At 32.5% G+C, this 25,306-nt stretch overlaps 1 protein-coding gene across 1 annotated transcript in view; it reads right to left on the minus strand.

Annotated features, from left to right (window-relative positions):
* The window catches only part of LOC139497955 (uncharacterized), a 37,029-nt gene extending 12,498 nt beyond the window's left edge, over positions 1-24,531 (minus strand). The window contains exons 1-5 of the mRNA XM_071286208.1: positions 23,627-24,531; positions 13,726-13,888; positions 11,296-11,376; positions 6,446-6,490; positions 808-936 (exon numbers count right to left, since the gene is read on the minus strand). Coding sequence (XP_071142309.1) covers positions 808-936; positions 6,446-6,490; positions 11,296-11,376; positions 13,726-13,888; positions 23,627-24,502 — 1,294 coding nt within the window. The 5' untranslated portion in view covers positions 24,503-24,531. The remainder of the gene's footprint in view (positions 1-807; positions 937-6,445; positions 6,491-11,295; positions 11,377-13,725; positions 13,889-23,626) is intronic.
* Between the last annotated feature and the right edge of the window lie 775 nt (positions 24,532-25,306).

Consider the following 25,306-nt stretch of genomic DNA (forward strand, 5'->3'; position numbering starts at 1 on the left):
ACCATCAAAAGACATAAAAGAAATCATGCATCTAAGACTCTTATAGCAGTGAAAATCCATCACCCAATGGATTTAGTGAAAAGGCATCACAAGGGGACAATATTGGTTTTTATTATGGAAGTAAACATGTAATACAAAAATAAACTTACTACATAATATGCTTACTCTTCCGGAGCACTATAGATCATCCCCAGTCCTTGATTGATTCGTGTTGCTCAGTCGTAAGTATTTTGTGGTATGTTTTGAGTAATTTTTTTTTTTTCGTTGTTTGTCAAATAATGTTTTGAAAGCTATTATTCGTGTGTTTCTCTGTCCTATATGTTCTCCCATTTATTTGCATTGAAGTCCTGCCATGTAATGTTGCCATAAAAGCGGAAGGTTTGGCTAGCCACAAAATAGCTCAACCCACCATTTCTTTCTCTTGAAATGTCCTGTACCGAGTCAGGCAAATGACCATTGTTATATTATAGCTCGTTTCTATGTGTGTTACATTTTAGTGTTGTGTTTTTGCTGTGTCTCAGTTCTCCTCTTATATTTGGTGTGTTTCCATCAGTTTTAGTTTGTAACCCGGGTTTGTTATCAATCAATTAATGAATTTTGAACAGCGGTTTACTACTGTTGTCTTTATAAACCAATGTATCATGCGGATTGAAAAAAACACCATAGTTTCTAATATTTTGGCATTTTATCAATGACTCAAGAGTATGATTGCAAAACTGTTTCCATAATTGGTCAAACAAACGTAAGGTTCCTTAATACATTAGGGTTTATTTTTCTCTCTTTTTTAATGATAAAAGATATACATACCCATTTCTACTGTATTTACACTTTGGTTTGGTCTCATGGTAAAATGTTTTGACTGCTTTGCATATTGTATCATCCAACGCAGTAAATTTACTTTTTTAAGAGTGTTAATGGCGAATCTGTATATCACACCTTAAAAGAAAAAAAGAAATGCACCAAATTGCTCGGTTCCATCCGTAATTATAATATTCTAGTAGTTTTTTTCCCCGAACAAATCAGTTTTATGCAGATAATAATACCCAAATGCGTTGGTGTCCTCGTCATGCTGCGAAAGTTTTGTACCTATATTGAACGCATCTACACCATTGCATGTGCTATTATAAATAAAAGAGATATATTAAATTATTTATTATAGCTTAGTGTCTCCAATAGAGAAAAAATACTGAAATCTAAACTCTAAATCATTTTAGTTTCGTGTTGTTTATTCAGGTTCGTGTTATTTATTCTTTAGTTTTCTATGTTGTGTCATGTGTACTATTGTTTGTCTGGTTGTCTTTTTCATTTTTAGCCATAGCGTTGTCAGTTTATTTTTGATTTATGAGTTTGACTGTCCCTTTGGTATCTTTCGTCCCTCTTTTACATCTTCCGATTGTTAAATTTCAATACAATAGAAGCATATTCATAACACTTAATACATTTCATAAGTCCACACAAAAAGTGCTTTTATTCGAGAGACATCCGTTTTTGTTGTTTTCGTGGATTGCTTTATCCAATACTTTAAGTGTTCAACATAATATTAAAACAAACTGTTGTTTACCAAATCAAAACATGGACATATTCCCATTTTACTTTGACTACATGGATACAGACAACAATCTAGAGAATACTTCGAATAACAGCAATCAAACTATGAATAATGTATGTAACGTCAGACAGGGTTTTGCCAATATAATCGTTAACACATCTTAACTGTACGACTTTTAACCGTTTTGTTCTCGACCTCGGGATAATTATTTTCATCAATTTTGATTCATTGTGATAACACGTTTTGTCCCCTGGGGTATCACCAGCCCAGTAGTCAACACTTCGTTGTTGACATGAATATCAATAATCTGGTCATTTTTATAAACTTCTTGTTTACAAAACTTTGAATTTTTCGAAGCACTAAGGATTCCAAGGCATAGATAACCTTAGCCGTATTTGGCACAACTTTTTTGAATTGTGGATCCTCAATGCTCTTCAACTTTCTACTTGTTTGGTTTTATAACTAGTTTGATATGAGCGTCACTGATGAGTCTTATGTAGACGAAACGCGCGTCTGGCGTACTAAATTATAATCCTGGTAACTTTGAGAACTATTCACGGTAGGTTTAGGGTCCGGCTAGTATCGTGTTGTTTGAGTGATTTTTAGGTTTTTTTTTTAATGTGACCATTTTGTTCGGGTGAATATGATCAAAAATATAAAAAAACAGACTTCCTTCCTGACAAGACTTGAAATATAAGCTTGAGTTTCATAAAAAAAAAAGGTTATATGAGGCATGTAAGTATTTGAGATACAAATTTTAATTTAGCCTTAGTCAATTTTATACACATTCTTCATGGTTTTAAATATGACAATTATTTTCCAATATACTTTGAAGGAGAACGCCTCATTTTACTTTATTTTCTGTTTTTCTTTATAGTTTTTTTTATTATGAAAGTTGCTGTGGGGAAAATATTTAAAAGGAAATTTGTCTGATAATTTCAATAATATCCATTTATAACCAGTGTACAAAGTTGTACCGATATTATCGACATCGCAAAATAAACAATAATGACACAATAATATTTAACGATGGCGATATCGTTTAATACTCTTGCCTACATCATTGACATTGTCGACATCGCAAAGAAGACAATGTCGACACAAAATTGTACAACGTTGTTGATATCGTTTCGTACTCCTGTGTACATCGTTGGGATTGACGATATCGCGAGGTAGAAAATGTTGACACGATATTGTACAACGTTGTTGATATCGTTTGATATTCTTGTCTACATCGTTGACATTAACGATATCGCCAAGTAGACAATGTCGACTCGATGTTGTACAACGTTGTTGATATCGTGTCATACATATGTTTCTGTCGTATTTTATCTGTAAACATCTTGAATGTAAACAGCAATTAGGACGATGTGGACGATGATATAACAATGTGGTCAACTTCGCCATGTCAGCAATGTCAACGATGTTGATATAGAAAGGGACGATGTAGACGATATCGTCATGATGTTGCCAACATCGCGATATCGGCGATGTCAACGATGTCAACAGGGAAGGGGGATGATGTAGACGATATCAGAACACGGTGTTGGCGATGTCAACGATGTAGACAGGAAAGGGAGGGAATGTAGATGTCGACATGGCAGGAGGACAATGTCGACGATGTCAGCACACTGTGTTGGCGATGTCATCGATGTCAGCACACGGTATTGGCGATGTCAACGATGTAGACAAGAAAGAGAGGCGATGTAGATGATGTCGTCAAGATATTGTCTACATTACGATATAGATTATTTCAATGATGTAGACAGAAAAGAAACAATGTAGACGATGTTGTCACGACGTTGTCAACATCACGATGTCGTCAATGTAAACAACGTAGACAGGAAAGAAACGATATAGACGATGTCGTCTAGTTGCTGTCATTATAACGATGTCAACGATGTAGACAGACAAGGGAGACGATGTAGACGATGTGGTCGCGATGTTGTCATCCACACAATGTCGGCGAAGTCAACGAAGTAGACAGGAAAGGCTGACAATGTAGACGATGTTGTCACGATGTCGGCTATGTCAGATATGTAGACAGGAAAGGGGAACAATGTAGACGATGTCATTACGGTGTTGTCATCATCCTGATATCGGGGATGTCAAGGAAGAGAAGGAAAGGAGGACGATGTAGACTATTTATCACGATGTTGTCAACATTTCAGCGATGCCAACGATGTAGACAAGAAAGGGGGGCGATTTAAACGATGTCGTCACGATGTTGTCAACATCACGATGTCGACGATGTCAACGATGTAGACTTGAAAAGAAGACGGTGTAGACGATTGTGTCACGATGTTAGCGTTGTCAACGATGTGTACAGGTAAAATACACGATGTTGTTAACATCATGATGTTGCCGATGTTAACGATGGAGACAGGAAAGGGGGATGATGTAGACAATGTCGGCACGATGTTGTCAACATTACGATGTCGACGATGTACACAGGAAAGTGTGAAGAGGTAGACAATGTCGTCACGAATAAACATCTTGATATCGGCAATGTCAACGATTTAGACAGGAACGGGGGACGATGTAGACAATGTTGCGAGCAGGTATAAAATTATGAACGAAGTTGACAATATCGGCGATATCGTCATTACATCGTGCACTGGACATACTAGAACAAAAATTTGTTAGAATCTGTTTCTCTATGAAAATGGAAAATTTAGATAAAAGAATGATCGCTTCTTTATATTTTATAATCAAAGGGATTTTTTTTAAGTATTTTGAAATGTATTGACATTACAAATCCAATATATGCTTTTTTTCAAATTAAGGTGTGTTCGATTAGGGATTGTTCTGTAATACCGTTTTCTTTGTTTAGCGGGCATGCTATCGGAGTTCAAATACAAAAACCTAGCCATGCAATTTTAAATGTGTTTCTTGAATTATTTAATGTATAGGAATTTTATCCCTTCTATTGATATACAATTAAAAATTGTCATCGAAATCATTGTACTGAAAAAATGATTAACGGAAATATGAAAGATTATGTTAGGTTAGTAACATTGAAAAACATAAAACAATACCATATCTTTGCCAACTGTTGATCCAGTATTTTAAAGAGGGAGGGATACAGACAACGTAAGAAGTGGACTAAAAATAAAAGTTTTTATATGATGTAAGGCCATATATAACGTTCTTTGCATACGTATTTTACACGTCCATTTGTAAGACGAGAAGGTAAATATGAACCAGACTTTGTATTATACCACCGGAAGACAAACCATCCTACCCGGTCATATATTTTGACCCCGGATCGACCAATCTTTGCTTTAACTCGTAAATATGGAGTGCTTGGGTAATAGGTAGCTAGTTTTATTTTAATTTAAAACCGGTGAGTATCGAGCCAAAGACATCCCCCACTTGACCAGTGCTGTAGCTTTGATTGACGCAATGAGGCATTTGCCTACACTAAATTTTTTACCCTTTAAAAAGAGAGATAAAGAGATGTATATACCATGTTGGTCGAAACAAAAGAAACACATAGTTATCAAATACGGAAGATACATATACATAGACGTATATCAATTAAAACATTTGCAAAAATAATGTGTGGCCGTTAGAGACCAAGCCCTTTCACATGATCATATTTTAGAATAAGAAAAAGCATACTTTGTGAATCCAATTTTGGACCTTTGTGGGTTTTGGATTTATGCAATGAAATAAAAGTAAAATAATATTCAACACAACACAATAGAATACTGAATAGTTATTGCATGCTCATGGAAAAGAATGTAAATATAGAAGATAATCAATACTTCACGTAAAGGTTATACACAGTATCTTATATTCTTTGAATGTATGGTGTTCAGAGCTAGATAAAAAAAAAGCAGCCCAACTGATTAAATATTAGCTTTAGGATAGTTTTCTCCCATGTACACTCAGCATTTAATTACTAGATATTTAATTTTAAATATTTATATTTTGAATAGAACGGACCAGCCTAAAATTCATATAGTCTATCTCCCCTCCATAGTATTTTATTGCAATAGACCGAAATACGATCAGATAGGTTGGTTATGTCTAATGATGTCGTTTTATTTGAAGACTGTAGTTGTACTCAACATAATTCATGTCAAAAACGTTCGCATGGATAAATATGTGCGTGTACAAAGAGTTCAAAGGCATGGAAAGATCCTTATTAACTTTGCTTTATTTGAAGATTTTTTTTCGTAAAGTTTACTTATCTTTTTTCCTATTCTATTTTATTCTCTAAAGAAAAGCATTACGCAAGAGCTTACTCACCGCAACATAACAAATCAAATAAATAGTTCATTTCCATTTTGAATGATAGTAACAATTTGTTATGTATAATTTTAAGGAAAGTTTCAAAATTGTTTTCGTTTATAAGCATTGTAGGCGCTGCTTATTAGTTTAGGTACAACATATATGTATATAGTTACCGAAGGTACTAGGCATATGATTTGATACGCCAGACGCGCGTTTTGTCTGCATAATACTCGTCAGTGACGCTCAGATCAAAATAATAAGAAAGGCAAACAAGTATAAAGTTGAAGAGCATTGAAGATCAAAAACTCCAAAAAGTTGTGCCAAATACGGCTTAGGTATTATATCTATAGATGTGTATTCTTCCTTCTGTCAGAAAATATAGCATATATTGTTTCAGAAGTTTAGACAAAAATATATCAGCTACGTTTTGATCCTACGTAAAGATAGAAAGATCAGAACAAAATAAGTGTTAGCCAAAAAATGTATGATGTCTTCTGTCCTTCAAAAAGGAACCGATAAAGGTGATAACATATTAATTTGATTTATCTTACAAAGACATTATCATGTATATTGCAGAATCATAGTTTTGACTTAATGTTAAATCAATGTACATAAGGTGACACTTTTTTTGTATCAATCATATTATATATTTACCTATGCTTGTGGGCGATTCATGTTCAGCCTCCATTGCTGTTGGATCTAAAAATGATAATACGTAGTAACATTAAATATGATACCGTCAAATGCTACATTAATCAAAGCTATCCGATGCACATCTGTTATTCACAACATATGTCTATAAAAGAGGGACGAAAGATACCAGAGGGACAGTCTATAAAACGTTCACCAGGTCCTCCTCTTTAGTACAAAAGGTAAATACTTTGGGAAAATTACTTAAATATACAAAGTGGTTGTTTTTTTAAGAATAGAATAAAACTTATAAACATGCAATCTTCCGAACAGATTTGATTGTATATTCTATTATGTGTGTGTAAAAAATCAACTCCATTTACCAGGTTTAGTAGGAACAAAGGATATAAGTCCAGATACCCAACAAATAAATGACGGTCAAAATACGATCCTCGATAAATACCAATGTTAAGATATTCTCGAAAATATGTCCGTAGGAACTTGTTATTTTTAGACAATTTTCTACCAACAATTATTTGTTTACCTCGCAACTGCAAGTATACCAATATGCATCTTTTAATAAATTTAATTATACTTCATGTTGAAATGACATATTTTATATAGTATTGACTTTTTGATAGTAAAATGTCAATACTATGTATGAATTATCTGATAGTAGTCCAATTACAAATATGGTTTCATTTTTAAATGAAGTCGGAATATATTATAACATGTATAAGATCCTATATAAATAACACATAGCTGAGAGGGTGATAGAGCAGATTGTAACCCCGATAAAACATTGTCAACATGGCAAATCAAGGTTGACAATGCTTTTTCGAGGGTATCACATGCTCTTTCACACTCTCAGATAAGTGTTATTTTCTTTATTATCATACTGAATTTCCTATTATTATTGTCGTTTACAGACTAATTTTATTTTAAAAGTATTTTCTATGACGTCACGTGAGGAAAGATGTTTATTTTTTTTTTAATTTTGACAGTCAAATAATAAAATCTGATTCAAAACGTGGAATTTAAGCATTTTATTAAATACTTTGATGTAAATTCAATTCGTCCGTTAAATTTTCGATTTTTTATTTGTCCATAGAGAGTAACATTCAAAAAATTGTCATCCGCTCATCCATGTAATTGAGAAAGTTAACACCCTCGTAATATCTTATCAAAATATGACATTTGAACATGCATGAAGTATGATTAGAATAATTAAAACATGTGTATACTTGCAGCTACGAGGTAGATATTGTCTAACCTTTCGAAACTCTCCGAGTCGGTAATTTATGTTTAAGTGTAGCTCAATATATTTTTCTGTTTTTTTTTTATCTTGAACTGTTGTTTTTCTTTTCGTCGTTTTTTTTTCCTTTAGTTTCTTTTCATGCTTTTTTGAATTTTGAATGTTTTGTTTTGACACCTCGTCTTTTTTTTTATCTGGTATTCAAATTGTAATAAGCTAAATCAAACCTATAACCTACAGCGTTTCCTGTGTTGTACTGTTATGTAATTTTGGGGGTGAACATGATAAGTTTCTTGCTAAATTTCAATTACATTGTTTTGTTTTTATTTTGTTTTGTTTTTAGTAAATCATTCTTTATTGATAATTTTGACATTTGTTAGTGGATACATTAAATATCGGTATCTTATCCCGACCTCGATAACTAGTAGTAGTATATAATCAGTTCGGTTAGTACTTGTTGTGTTATTTCATCTTTATATATACATTTATAGATTCAAATATATCCAAATTATACATTATAAATATAGAATGATCCATAAATTTGATAAAGAATAGAAAAATAAATAAATAAATACATAAAAATCACGGAAATATTGGGAATTTTTGGAAAAGCAAAAACAAAAAGCCAAAAAAACGTCTTTCTTACACATGTTACATCATTCAATGTACAGCATGCATGGATTTTTTTCTATAATTTCGTACAGGCGATAACTATGGGAACTTAAATATAGTTACAAAATAGAGAAAACATCAAGCATACATAAATATCTAGCAATATGGGCTTTGTTTTCATTGCCATCTGTTTGGTTGTTCTATAAATTTGCAAAATATTAACAAACACCAAGTGGATATTTGAGAGGTTTGAAAATCAATTTCCGTTACTGAAATATATTACCTATAAAAACTCCCGAGATCGTTTACGTTCAAAGTAAAGATATCTTGGGGTCCGTGTTGTTTATTCTTTAGTTTTCTATGTTGTGTTATGTGTACTATTGTTTGTCTGTTTGTCCTTTTCTTTTTTAGCCATGGTGTTGTCAGTTTATCATATTCATTGTCGATTTATGAGTTTGACTGTCCCTCTGGTATCTTTCGTCCCTCTTTTATAATGATTACTTTTTTAAATGATGAAAACCGTATACTAGTATTTTATAATCCAAACAGAATATAAAATAACTATTTTGAGAGAAAAAAAGACACAACCTATGAATCATTTCCCATGTTTCGGTGACGAGTTATTTTAAGAACTTGGTACCTTGTTTACATTTCTAAAAATAACACGGGTCACGCATTCTGTGCATCATAAAACAATGAACATCCATTGTTATAAATATATTGCATCTTCTTCTTATATAAAAATTAAACAAAAAAAATGTATTTATTTCAAATACCTTAGACTTTTAATTTTCATATCCCGCAGATAAAGAAAAAATATTGATCCACAGAAACTCATGTAACAATCTTAAACCCATATCAGATTTCGGACTGGCTTATTGCCGGTCCATAATCATTAAATATGGTGATTTGGATATTTAGGGTAAGAAATGTACGTGTCAGTAATTCAAGTACAAAAAGTACCTACTATTTTATTATAAACAATATTCTTCTATCATTTGAAGCCAAGGGTCACAGCAAATATTGGTCATATGAAAAAGGTAACTTTTGAAAGATATATTCTTTTCTAGCGAGAATCTTTGAGGTAACTCTAAATTCTACCTTATTTTCACAGAGTTTTGTTCTATAAATATAGAATTTTGTAAGGAGTATAATCAAGTGTTTATCATATTATTTTCTTTATTAACTAAATTTCCCCCAAAAAATAATATCTATATTAAAAATGAATTAATATGTGTGTGTGGTAATAAATCGAATAACCAAGTTTAATCCATAAATATGAAATTTTATAGCATGTCCAAAATAAGCATGATAAGTGCTCAATAACTTAAATAGGTTCATTACAGAAGATACATTTATCTGTTTGCTTTCTCTTAATTTTGAATAAAAATTTAGTTGTGCCTATGATTCTGTGTACTATTCTGTATTGAAACCAATGAAGTTTAGAGATTTTTGTGGTGACATATTATGCAGTTTCTTCCAATCAAATTTTTGTTTAATCTTAGAGACCATTTATCTTCACAGCTAAACCTTGTACTATTTGGGTTCTTTTGTCATTCTTTATCTATTGTAGTGCACCATATTCTTACTAATAATCATTATCAAGTTCGTATGTTGATTAAACCGCAGTCAAACTAGGCCATGATCGCACTACGATCTGTGAAAAAAAATAATTAAGACGATCGTAGAGCGATCGTACAGATCGCAGTAAAGACGTAGTACGGTCGTTGTGAGGTCTTCGTGATGAGCGTGGCCAAGTTTGAACATGTTCATAACAATCGTGGTGCGGTCGTGGCGAAATCTGGTCGTTATAGAAGCGTAGTGAGAGCGCAAAAAGGTCGTGGTAAGAATGCAAAGGTCGCTATACCATCGTAGCGATAGCGTAGCGAAAGCGCAATTCTAGTCGGGGTGATTGCAAACGATCTCACAGCGACTTTACTACGATCTCACGACGACCATCATATTCTTACCGCGACACGACCCGCACACGCTTCCAATACGACTATACGACGTTTATAAACGCGTATATCACGCTGTTTAATACCATAGTACGATTTTAGCACGTCTATGCAGTCCTCATCACGCTGTTCTTACGACCTGACTACGTACATACTACGATCATCATGCTCATTTTCATTGTCATATAACATTTATACAAGCTCTCCAGCTTTTGATTGTCTGTATGTTATTTGAACCTCTCGTCCTTTATATTTCCAACGGATAAACCATGCTTGACACATCTGTGTCAATTCTACTATCGTTCACTAAAGCATATTGTCATTTTATCTTGATGGACCAGCATACAGTTTTGATTTATGTTGGATTGGTCGGTCCGAAATATATATTCTGGATCATGATTCGTTTCTATCAGATCTCCCTCTGCCTCTGCCTCTATACTTACCCTTATGGAGATTTTGGTGGGATGACTGCGTTGTTTCCGAGAAACTCTACGTATCAATGCGAAAAAGAAGGAATGATACAGTATTTATATGGAACACGTTGTTGACGACAGAAGTTATTGATAGGAGCGCAGTAAGATCGAGGTATATAAACGGTATGATGGTATTATTGTCGAGGTACATATGTGCTATAATCGCAGTAGTAGCGTGTTAAGATCGTGTTGAAAACGGATAAATCGTGGTATGGTCGTAGTGAGGACGTGATGAGTGTAGAAAGATCGTGATAATCGTAGTGAGGTCGGATAATAAGCGTGATGAGAACGTAGTATAATCGTAACGGAATCGTTGAAGAAACGTAATGATGACGTAATAGCATCGTGATTAAAACGAAAATAACATGCCGCTCATACTGCGACCATTGATAATATATATGTTTGGGGATGCAATCTCACCTTAAAAGATTAAATATTCAGATTGAGTTAAATTAAAAAAAAAAAAAAAAAATCTGATATAACAGCTTGGTATTGTAAACATCGTCCACTTAGTGTACAATTTAATGTGTTCCTATTTTTAATGTGAAAACAATAAGTAATTTAAATTCTACTTACTTTCCTGTATAAACATGCATGACGATTTATCTAGATTTACTTTAAATCCATTTACTTCTACGTCAAATTCCATTTTGTTGCCTGCATTATAAATACATTTGAAATTTTATTACACATTACTAAGATTCATTTTAAAGACAATTTCGACAAAACATTTCTAGTACAGAGAATTTAATATACCAACAAGTAAAATCACAAAAAAAAAACGAACGTCGAGGACAATTCTAAACTGAAAGTCCATAATCAAATGGCAAAATCAAAAGCTCAAACACATTAAACGAATGAATAACAACTGTCATATTCCTGATTTGATAGAACCATTTTCAATGTAGTTAATGATGAATTTAACCTGGTTTTATAGCTAAAGAAACTTCGCACTTGTTCTAAATGCTGTTAGTAACATGATATTGATTCTATTTTTGTGGGGATATATCATAATTATATCGTTTTAAAATATAATGCAATTACACATATGTTAAAGGCTTGATAATCCTTCACTTTAAATTAGTTACACAATTTTAAAACCAGACTATAATACAAAACATTACACGCCAATGGTTTTTAAGTAAAGATACTTGATAAACTGTCCGACAATTTTATAATCCTGTTGGATGCTTAAATTAGTAAATTGTTATCGACAGGATGTATATTCATCGGAATTACTGACTCGAATATCGGTGTTGGTATCGACACAACCAATAATTACATTTTCAATAGTTGATATATTGATATGGATTGTATGTAAATGTAATGGCTGTTTCATGACACAATTATAAAGAAAACGGGGTTTATTTGTGGAAACAAAATTATTGTAAGAAAAATATAGCAAAACGGTAACAGCAATTTAAAAAAAAAAATTTATTTACGCCAGACGCGCGTTTTGTCTACAAAACACTCATCAGTGACGTTAGAATAAAACAATGTTAACAAAATCTAAGTAGCAATAATGTGTTTACCCTGTTTATAAATCATATTACCGAAACGACCATTAATCTATTCAAGTTCAAATTTCGATAAAGAGTTTATTTACAGAATTTACCGATTTATCACAGATCAAATGAGTATATTTCTAGTATTTTTTGCGTGTTTATTACAGAAGACGGCTTTATATGAGCTGCAGAAAAATGAATCTGCGATCATTTTTTTGAGGGATTTTTTAATTGAATATACTAATGTAGTTCGATATGGTTGTTTGGAAGTGTTGTGTATAGAGCCAGAAAAATTGTCAACAAAATGTTATGTTCCCTTAAATGCAAGTAACCTATCCAAAACTTCAACAACTCTTTCATCAATGAAAATGTATGTACTTTTTAAATGTAAGGGGGTTAGTTAATATCACAGACGGAAAAGTTGAAGATCACTTACTAGGATGAGAAATGAAACCAAATGTGTTTCTCTTCAACTGATTTGTTTATACAACTTCGGGTTCAAATATTCGGATTCGAGTGTTCCTGGTGGAGGTAAACCAAGAGAAGCGCTTTTTCATTTTGCAATGTTTTCTTTTATGTCGTATGTGAGTTAATAATTAAACAGTGGCAATTTATATATGACTGGTATAACATAAGGATGAACATATTTTGGAACATAAAAATTCCCAAATAAAGACAGTTAAGATGTTACAACAACTGCGTGAAATACATTCATAATACACAGGACTGACGGATCAAAGCTGGTACAATATTTTAAAATTGATAATTGTAGGGTAATTTAAGCAAAGGCTGCGTATTCAAATATCCCAAATAAATAGTAATTAGATAATGATTATAAAAGTAATAATACATTTTGAATACGGTTACATATTTGAACGGGACCGCGTTCTTGTACATCCCTAACAAATGAATAGAACCCTGTAATGTAAACTAGTATAATTAAAAAAATTCCTAAACACTAGAGTCCAGTAAGGAAACCTGAGTTACTGGAAACAATGAAAACAAGTGATGGCAGGAAAATATCTGATGGTAGAAATTGTATGTTTACGCAGTTGTTGTAACATCTTAAGTGTCGTCATTTTGGAATTTTTAGAGTTGTGTCAGTTTAAAATCACACCTTACTATTTTAATTTAGATACATCGTTTCGTCGTGTTTTGGAAATTATTGGAATTGTTCTTGCGGTACTATGTATGATGTTCGGATTAAACAGTTTTACCTGTTATCCGATAAACCGATAACGATTTTAAAATCTATACTGTAAACCAGGTAAAACAGTTTTACCCAAACATCATACATAGAGACACAAGGCATGAAGATCAGCTAAATTATTTATCACAAAGGATCTCACAAATTAATGTAGAATGAAGTCATATTTATTCATGAAAACACCAAAAAAACAGGTGAGTAAATAATTAAGCATTAGTAACATTGTTCATGGGACAATATATGTAAGTAAGTAACGTTACCACGTGGTGTGTGTGTGTGCGTTTAAATAATTACTTTTAATTCCATTAGATGATCTTTGTAACATATTTAAAGATTCCTGCATCATGTCAATTTTATGTCCAATTACTTCTACACTCTTGATCAAATTTTTGTTTTCTTTCTTGGTACTAAGATGCTCCTCGATATACCGGATGACTGCATTACTTGCTTCTATTCCCTGAAAAAAGTCATATTAGCATTTACCAATTGCCAATATCAACAAAAGTCGGCTATTTCCTTATTTTGTTCAAAATGAAATTTTAAAAAATAAAAGAAACACAAAAAAAAACATTGTGTAAAATAATTGAATCCGCAACTAAAACATTACTTTAAAATGACTTTAGGTTTTTAAATGATTCAGGGCTAGTAACTCTTAGGCTTTTTAAAAGTTAGTTTAATGCGTGTTGATATTACTAGTTTATATATAAACCTTTGACCTTCATCCTCTCAGAATAAATACTCAACTTTTAATCGACACTTGGATATACACATGAATAGCAACAAGAAAGGAAGGAAAATGCATGTTCAATGTTAAAAGACAAATTTAACCTGCATGTCTAAAAAACGTAAGTACCTGATCCGAGGAACATGTTAAACGGAAACTCAAATGGCAACATGAGAAGCTCAAATACAACAAACAAATGGATAACATCTGTCATATTTCTGACTTGGTACAGGCATTTCCTTAATGTGATAAATATAGAATAATACATGGCAAAATCCGTATCGCATGCTATATCACCTCGAGATTTTGCTATGTATTATTCCTTTTATCATATATTTCAAAAGAATCAGATTCATGGAATATCTGGTGCTTTTTAAATCGTCCGAAAATATAACCAAGAAAAAAAAAGTATGATTTTTCTGTATTTTTTCAGTTGACTTTGTGTTTACAGACTTATTTGCTGAATATCCACATCTAATCGTAATGTCCCCTTTAACCATATCTCTTTCTCAAAATACTTAAAAGACCATGAATTTTTAGAATAATCCGCTAAGTAAACGATACTATCATATCATTTCAACTACATGTTTTAATTAAAAAAATATAAAAAATAACATGACTGATTTATATCTAACTAGTTGAAATGATAGGACATTTTTTTAGTTGGAACAGCAACTGGAGGTCATAGATCAAACGTTGACGTCATTCGAATGATGACGTCACGCCAGATATTCGTTATGGGTTTTGCTATGAGATACGGGGTATGCGATACAGGGTAGGTGATACAGACTTGAAAAAAGAACCTTTATTTGATATACAAAATTGCTGTATTTTGTACTAAATATATGATACAGTCACGTAAACCGGTAAATTTGGATATAATATTTTGTGAGGTTCATTTTAATCATAAAATGTCACCTATTCAAAACTATACCTATATCTTTTTTTGGTACATGTATCAATAATTTTCAAAGGCACCAGGCTTATATTTTGATACGCCAGACATGCGTTTCGTATACAAAAGAATTTTCTTTGATGCTAAATTCAAAATAGTTATGAAGCCAAACAAGTATACAGTTGAATAATCTGTATCCATGCATTTCACAGGGTGAATTTTGGTAACTTTTAATGAATCTTTACACTTTTAATGCATTGGATGTTTGTTGTATACTGATTTACATTTTAGTCTTTGATTCTCCTTTATTTTTATTGGTTGTTATTGGCTTTGAACTAGGTGCCTTTATCTGCGAGAGCAATTGGATCTGTATTTGTGTCTTTTTGTTGTTATGTTGTATAGCTACCCTGCTACGTGAACTCTTTGATGCATCTGTTGAGTTAAGCCTTTTGCAATAAATTGTGATAGTTTGTTCTTATGTTGTACTGTCACACCATTGTCATTGGTTAGGGGAGGGTTGGCGTCTTCCCACAAGTTTAGCTCCGCCACACTATGTGTGTTCACTGTCTCAAGATAGAAGCCTGTTATTCAGTTACTGTCGTTTGTTGCTGCGTAACATATTTAATTTTCGTTCATTAATTTGTATATAAATTATGCTGTTAGTTTTCTCTTTTAAATGGTTTTTCATAATCCATTACGAGGACTTTTATAGCTGACTTTGCGATATGGGCGTTGTTCATTGTTGAAAGCCATACGGTTACACGTAGTTGTTACTTTATGTGTCATTTAACTCTAGACTTATGAAAAATTGTCTCTTACATGTACCACATATCCTCATTTTTAAATTTACTTTTTTGACTTTTGCTCGACATTAATACACACTGAATTAAAAGTCTGAACTATATTCAACCAATATGAAATAGTTTCAACCTTTACTTGACATATATTTTACATTATATAAAGACATATATTTTACATTATATAAAACTTGTATTCAATGTTTTAGCCATACTTGACCAAAATGCGTAACAACTCATGATTTATTCATATTATTTGAATTATACTCAAACAACGGTCCGAATATCGTATGACTCTTTTGAATTATGTTGATAACAAAGCTGGCATGACACGGGTTATGTTCTTCTCATATATGTTATGATGGTATGATACTAAACCCCTAACGGGAAGGATTGTGCCTGATGTTCATATGATGAAATCATAATCTTTCAGTCAGTTTAATTGAAGTCTGGAGCTGGCATGTCAGTTAACTGCTAGTAGTCTGTTGTTATTTATGTATTATTGTCATTTTGTTTATTTTCTTTGGTTACATCGTCTGACATCATACTCGGATTTCTCTTGAACTGAATTTTAATGTGCGTATTGTTATGCGTTTACTTTACTACATTTGTTAGAGGTATAGGGGGAGGGTTGAGATCTCACAAACATGTTTAACCCCGCCGCATTTTTGCGCCTGTCCCAAGTCAGGAGCCTCTGGCCTTTGTTAGTCTTGTATTATTTTAATTTCAGTTTCTTGTGTACAATTTGGAAATTAGTATGGCGTTCATTATCACTGGACTAGTATATATTTGTTTAGGGGCCAGCTGAAGGACGCCTCCGGGTGCGGGAATTTCTCGCTACATTGGAGACCTGTTCAATGGTGACCCTTTGCTGTTGTTTTTTATTTGGTCGGGTTGTTGTCTCTTTGACACATTCCCCATTTCCATTCTCAATTTTATAATAACTTCCAAATAAAGAATCATGCAATATATGCAAATGTCTAAATTAAATATACGTTCAAAATTAAAATGCTTATATCTGTACTTATCTGTATCGGTCTTCACTCGACTTGACTGATTTGGTGTTTATTTTACTCAAAAAAAAAAAAAAAAACAATCTAAACCACACTCATCTATTCTGATTTGCACTTGACGCCTAACGTTTGCCATTGGAAAAAAAATAACTACTACTCGACCAAAGTATGAACAAAACTCGATGAGCCTTATCCATACTTGACTTAATCACCTCTCTCTTTTTTTGAATTTCAAATGTCAACATTACTAACTTTTTAAATGCCACGACAACAGGCTGAAAAATTTTCAACAAAGGTCATAGATTTTTGCATCTTTATATGATTATCGATTTTGATAGTCATATCATCTAATTTTAAAGTCTGAGTCTTTTTTTAAAAATGTTGATTTTCCTAGCTTAAATCATTGTTTTAACGACACAAGATCAGACTTATTTCGTTGTGCATTTCTTTGAGAACATAAATGAAAGTTTAAAAAATTCCCACCTGCTGTTTCTCAATAAAAAAAATTTAAGTGTGTTGTACTACTCCGTGGACAAATTATATCAAATTTATAAAAAAACTTCATCGGATCTAACTCAAAATATGGACATTTTTACAGGAATAAATTACCTTAGCCGTATTTGGCAAAATTTTTTGGAAATATGGGTCCTCAATGCTCTTCAACAATGTACTTGTATGGCTTTACAACTATTTTGATCTGAGCGTCACTGATGAGTCTTATGAAGACAAAACGCGCGTCTGGCGTAATAAATTATAATCCTGGTACCTTGATAACTATTATGTTTAGAGGGTTATGAAATCTTTTGACAGCTTCCGAAATGATAATTTTGTTTTCAGCTGGATCAAATCACTTATTTTCTTAAAAATTCTGGACAAAATTCGACGAGCCTTATCCATATTTGACTTAATCACCTCTCCCTTTTTTTGAATTTCCGTACGTCATTAGGTTAGATTTGCATGTCTACTTGCAATTTGAGGCATGAAACATGGTGAAATAGATTTGGAAGGGGTATAAAAAAAATTGGCAAGTAACCCACTGTTAACACTAGGAACCATATTCGTGGACAACGAAAACCAAGGGACGACAGATGTGGTCTCGGATCACAGGTGTTATATTTCAAAATTAGCTAAGTTTTATATAAATATTAAAAATGTTCTCTTCGGTTTTAATTAAACTAAACAGAAATTATTATTTCATACCAATCTTATATCATTGAAGTCTAATTTTCAAAATATTATTTGAATATTGTTTCAATGCTTACAAAACAGCTCGATTGTATAACAGTCACAAAGAATTTAATTATATCATTAACAATGTGTACGTAAATAATGAAGCCGCGAAATCTTAAAAGATGCTTAGTTAAGGAGTCTAACAACATACACCTTTTACTGATTTCGAAAGAAAGAATATATGTTAAACTTATATTTTAAACATATCGTAAGAAAATCGTTTCGATTTTGATCATTCAGAAGAATGGAATCGTCGGATTTCCTTGAAAATTGTTTTGCCTCATGCAGTGTACAAGACAAATATCACTGATACACTAACATGTATGCTTTAAAAGTATTTTGGTCTTTTTTAACTTGGTAATTTCGTGTATGTACGAACTTGTGTACTTTTGTTTTAACATTTAAAGTGCTTAGAGTAATTGTTGATTTATATAATGCGCTATAAATATGCCTTGTAATGATAATAATAATAATATTAATTAAAAACCAATTGTTCAGAGAACCATTGATGGTCTTTCCACCAGTAATGATTTTTTTATATGAAAATATTAAAATTTGGTTTTAAATGTCAAGTTCAGCGTCAAATGACAACTTATTGTACGCTGATTCCAAAAATATAAGGTTTCTATACAATAAGATATAAATAAGGGAGATAATTTTTTACTTCCGGTTCAAAATTTGTTACTTCCGGTACTGTTTTAGAGTTTATTTGACGCTGATTCCAAAAATATATGGTTTTACATACTTTTACAATATTTTATAACAAAAAATAGCTACTTCCGGTTTACAAAAGGTCACTTCCGGTTAGCTTTTTCAACGTCATACTGCTTGCAACCTATTGCAAAAAGTCTAATAGCTTTAACATGAATACATATGAGGTAAAAGCAAAGGTCAAAATCTAGAACGTTAATTTAACATATGACCTTGAGCTCAATTTCAAGGTCATGAACCAAGGACCTCAAATCAAAAGACTCTAGATCTTTACTTTATATTGTTAATGAGTTATATTACCATACAACTGATATTAGATATAAAAGGGGGAAAAACTCGCAGCAAATGTTTACGTACCCTTTCGACTAAAATTTATGTGTAACTACATGTCGCGACTAACAATATGTGAAAATATTTTGTCGATATCTTATAAGATTTCTGAAAATAAGAGATAACAAGCCAAAATCAAAAATTTAATCATGACCTTGACCTTTGACCTTGACCTCATTTTCATTTTTTTGGACCAAGGACCTTAAATCAAAAGACCCCAGGCCTCTATCACTTATGGTTTTCCAGTTAAAAATGCATATCACTTATATCAAATATAAAAGGGGAAATAACTCTCATATGGAGTCTCTGGATAGCTTCGGTCAAAATAAATCAAATCATCCTGAGGATATAACGAGCAATTTGGTAAAATAAATTTGTTGGTTTCTTATACGGTTGCGAATATTAAGCGATCACAAGAAAAACAGTGTTCGGGGAGATAACTCTTACATTGAAAAGATTTTGGTTACGCGGTGTCAGTTACAAAAGCGTAATAACTGTTCGATATCATATACCATATGTCTAAGCGACATCTTGCGAAACAAAAAACCTGTGAAGGAAAAAAAAGTTGGCGGAAGAAAAAAAATAATAATAATTAAAAACCAATTGTTCAGAGAACTATTGATGGTCTTTCCACCAGTAAGGATCTTTTTTTATATGAAATAATAAAAATTTGGTTTTAAATGTCAATTGAACCGTCAAATGACAGCTTCTTGAACGTTGATTCCAAAAATGTATGGTTTCTATGGAAAAAGGTATAGATAAGGGAGATAATTGTTAACTTCCGGTTCAAACGACGTAATTTCCGGTATAGATCGATAGTTTAATTGACACTGATTCCAAAAATATATGGTTCTATATACTTTTACATTTATTTAGAACAAAAAATAGCTACTTCCGGTAAACAAAAGGTCACTTCCGGTTGGCTTTTACAAGGTCACATTGCTTGCAACCTATTGCAAAAAGTCCCATGTCTTTATCATGTATACATATGAGGTAAAAGCAAAGGTCAAAATCTAGAACGTTAATTTTGCCAATGACCTTGAGCTCAATTTCAAGGTCATCAACCAAGGACCTCAAATCAAAAGACTTTAGTCCTCTATTTTATATTGTTTATGAGTTATATTACCATACATATGATATTAGATATAAAAAGGGGGAAAACTCACGTCAAATTTCTACGTACCCTTTCGACTAAAATTTATGTGTTACTACATGTCGTAACTAACAATTTTATGAAAATATTTTGTCAATATCTTATATGATTTCTGAAAATAAGAGATAACAAGCCAAAATCAAAATTTTTATCATGACCTTGACCTTTGACCTTGACCTCATTTTCAATTTTTGGACCAAGGACCTCAAAACAAAAGACCCTAGGCCTCTAACACTTATGGTTTTCCAGTTAAAAATGCATATCACTTATATCAAATATAAAAGGGGAAATAACTCTCATATGGAGTCTACGGAAAGCTTCGGTCAAAATAAATCAAATCATCCTGAGGATATAACGAGCAATTTGGTAAAATAAATTTGTCGGTTTTTTATACGGTTGCGAATATTAAGCGATCACAAGAAAAACAGTGTTCGGGGAGATAACTCTTACAATGAAAATATTTTGGTTACGCGGTGTCAGTTTCAAAAGCGTATTAATTGTTCGATATCATATACTATATATCTAAGCGACATCTTGCGAAACAAAAAAATTGCGAAGGAACAAAAAGTTGGCGGAAGAAAAAAAATAATAATTAAAAACCAATTGTTCAGAGAACCATTGATGGTCTTTCCACCAGTAAGGATCTTTTTTTATGAAAATATTAAAAATTTGGTTTTAAATGTCAATTGAACCGTCAATTGACAGCTTATTGAACGTTGATTCCAAAAATGTATGGTTTCTATGGAAAAATATATAGATAAGGGGGATAATTGTTTACTTCCGGTTCAAACGATGTAATTTTCGGTATAGTTTGATAGTTTAATTGACACTGATTCCAAAAATATATGGTTCTACATACTTTTACATTTATTTAGAACAAAAAATAGCTACTTCCGGTAAACAAAAGGTCACTTCCGGTTGGCTTTTACAAGGTCACATTGCTTGCAACCTATTGCAAAAAGTCCCATGTCTTTATCATGTATACATATGAGGTAAAAGCAAAGGTCAAAATCTAGAACGTTAATTTTACCAATGACTTTGAGCTCAATTTCAAGGTCATCAACCAAGGACCTCAAATCAAAAGACTCTAGGTCTATACTTTGTATTGTTAATGAGTTATACTACCATACAACTGATATAAGATATAAAAGGGGGGAAAACTCGCATCAAATGTTTACGTACCCTTTCGACTAAAATTCATGTGTAACAACATGTTGCGACTAACAATTGTGTGAAAATATTTTGTCAATATCTTATAAGATTTCTGAAAATGAGAGATAACAAGCCAAAATCAAAATTTTGAACATGACCTTGACCTTTGACCTTGACCTCATTTTCATTTTTTTGAACCAAGGACCTCAAATCAAAAAACCATAGGCCTTTATCACTTATGGTTTTTCAGTTAGAAATACATTTCACTTATATCAAACAAAAAAGGGGTAATAACTCTCATATGGAGTCTCCGGATAGCTTCGGTCAAAATAGATCAAATCATCCTGAGGATATAAAGAGCAATTTGGTAAAATAAATTTGTCGGTTTCATATACGGTTTCGACATATAAGTAATAACAAGAAAAACAGGGTTCGGGGAGATAACTCTTACATGGATAAGATTTTGGTTACGCGGTGTCAGTTTCAAAAGCGTATTAATTGTTCGATATCATATACCATATATCTAAGCGACATCTTGCGAAACAAAAAACTTGTGAAGGAACAAAAAGTTGGCGGAAGAAAAAAAAAAATAATAATAATAATCAGAAGAAAACCAATAGGTCTTTCCACGGAAAAGTGGAAAGACCTAATAATCAGAAGAAAACCAATAGGTCTTTCCACGGAAAAGTGGAAAGACCTAATAATAATCAGAAGAAAACCAATAGGTCTTTCCACGGAAAAGTGGAAAGACCTAATTATTACGAATCACAGTATCACGGCCTTATAAACATGTTAATATTAGTATGTGATAAAATAGATAAAAAAGTGTCAATAATTATATTTTAAAAGATTACGATTTAAATGTAATAAACTTATTTATGTCAGTAGTTATCATGACATAATACATTGTACCTAGCGGTGGTCAAGTATAAATACTGGATCGTGAAAACTCTAGTATAGGATAGTTCAATTTTTAATTTAATATAATGAATTATACGGACAAATTTAGAAAAATAAAACTGTCTGTCAAAATGATTCAGCGTAATGATCAGTATCTGAGAAAAATTGAGATTTAAAAACAAACCGTGTTTACAAAAATGTAACAGGCAGATCATGCAGATTGCTGCTTAATATTTCGATTAAATATGTAAAGAAACAAGATGTTTCTCATAACTAAAACCACCTTTCTTTAAAAACTGTAATTCAAATATAATTATTCAAATGGTTCTTTCAGTTATATTGTGTAGGTATATTTAGAAATTTAGAGGTCGTAAAAAAGGATTGTGAAGATCTGATGCTTACGCAACATACAACTCATTATTAAATTAAATTTATAATTTATTTTTTAATTGGTATAGCAAATGTTGGATTTTCATGACTCATTCCGGTTCCCTTTTCTTGGTTTATCATTTATAATTTTACTTTACTACTACAGGCAAATTTAATGAAAATGCAGTTGATCATTCTCGGTAGATGTATAACTAAATATATACTAAACCACCAAAAAACCCCTTGGAAACAGAATATTCTGACAACGAAACTGCATTTATGAAGTTGTTTTCAGAAATAAATTCGGAACTGACGACTAAGCATGCTTTTATGATATTAAACTTACTAAAGAAACTTCGTGCTTTGCTTCAAATAGGAATATGCCGACAAATACAATGAAATACACAACATGTCAATTGCAAAATAGGTTGTTAGATAAGTCTAATCATAAACCTTTCAACTAGGATGCACGCATCTGAAGAAAATCATTGAATTATATGGATGAAGGTACACAACGGATTAAATCGTTTAATAGCTCTTTGTCGAATCGACGATCTCAAAGTTAATATACCTCGATCATTGGGATTGTAAGGTCTAAACTAAAGTCTTTGTAATGATAAAAAACTAAACTTAAGTATCGTTCTGTCGACACAGTTAATATGCATTTAAACCACGAGTTAATTTTTCGACGTGCCTGGGTTTTAGCAAATTGGAGAGAGAGTGTTACAGTTAAAAAGCTTCTTTGTTGTCCAATAGGTCCAATCCCAATATTCATTTTCCATGACAGTAGCAAAATGCAGAAAACTTTCAAGGAATATTACCTTTCACACTGGAACAGAATGCGGCTTGTTTAGATAATAATGAAAACATGAATGTAATTGCAATTTTAATTTGCATGTAGGGTTAACGTGTAAAACTTACCCCATCACTTTTCATAACTAACATCAGTTCTTCACGACTCCTTTCAGTGTTTAATGTGTGAAGTTTCTCTTTAACATATCTAGCCCCGCCGTACACATTTGATATTTGCAACAGAATTGATTCAATTTCTGACCACATCTCTTTAAACTCATCTAAATGTATTATTATGGATTGACGATGCGCAAGGCTGTTTCGGATTTTTCGAAGGCGTTTGCACAATTTCACTTCTTCGGAGAAGGCTTGTAAAAGTGAATGCGATAACCTTGGATTCAAGTTGCTTACAGTAATGCCTTGTTTTGCGGAATATAAAGAAAGATCATCACTAGACGCCATACTGACAAATAGGAGATCCCAATCACCTTTTTGTAGGAAACCGTTCCCTTTTGCCTTGATGCCATTGTTGCATAACCGGCATGGTTGATTCGTTAAAATCGACATGTGAAGAATATCATGCTTGTGATCGTTCAAAAATTCTTCTAACGTTTTATTTTTTGCTGCTAAACAACAATGCCAAAGAAGTTCACGACAACAGTGCATCAGTAGTGTATGACCCAGTGAAAGGTCTAGGTCATCAAGGCTGACAGAAAAGTTAGCAAAGTTACAACATTTAGAATCGCGTGTTGTTCGAGGATGACCTTTGAGACGCAATTCATTTCCTTTTTGGAATAAAATACAGTACTGATCTTCACGTATACTGTTTATCTCTGGCAATTTATCTACAGGTCCACATTGACAGCATCTACTAAGGTTATATAAATGGTACAATTCATGAGAATTCGTATTAAGTAATTCGCAGAACGTCAATTTCAATCTTTTCAATTGATGTTTGATAAGTTCCCTTTGCGACTCGGTTCCATACTGCTGCACAGAAATCATTATCTTGAAATAGTTGTCGCAATTAGGTTCACTCATTTTATTCTAAAAAAGAAATAACGGATATTAATTACGCAATTATTTATATTTCAACTTTGTCCAATTTCAATGTACATTCGACCGGCATCTATCCATCGAACTAGAAACAAAGGATACTACAGATACAGTTTATTCGGCCTCGTATCTTGACTTACATCTATAGTAATTGACCATGAGGGTCGATTGAAAACAAAACTTTACCACAAAAGAGATGATTTCAGCTTTACAATTGTGAACTTTTCATTTCTAAGTAGCAACATTCCAGCAGCACCTGCATACGTGGTATATATTTCCCAATTTATACGATATTCCCTAGTTTGCATTTCCTATCATGATTTTCTTGATAGAGAGTTGCTGCTCACAAGGAATCTATTAAACCAAAAGTTCCAAATGGTGAAGTTGAAATCATCCCTTCGTAAATTTTACGGACGCCATCACGAGTTGGTTGACCGTTGTGGAATAACCGTTTCACAAATGATATCGGATATGTTCCGTACGTCTTAACTACAACCCCCTTCCCTTTCATGAATGTGACTTACCGAATTAGACTATTTACCGGATTTGTTATCACATAAGCAGCACGACTGGTGCTACCTGTGGAGCAGGATCTGCTTACCCTTCCGGAACACCTGAGATCACCCCTTGTTTTCGGTGGGATTCGTGTTGTTCATTCTTTAGTTTTCTATGTTCTGTTATGTGTACTATTGTTTGTTTGTTTGTCTATTTCATTTTTAGCTATAGCGTTGTCAGTGTATTTTTGATTTATGA

This window comes from Mytilus edulis, chromosome 12, assembly GCF_963676685.1.
Source record: "Mytilus edulis chromosome 12, xbMytEdul2.2, whole genome shotgun sequence".
Taxonomy (NCBI): Eukaryota; Metazoa; Mollusca; class Bivalvia; order Mytilida; family Mytilidae; genus Mytilus; species Mytilus edulis.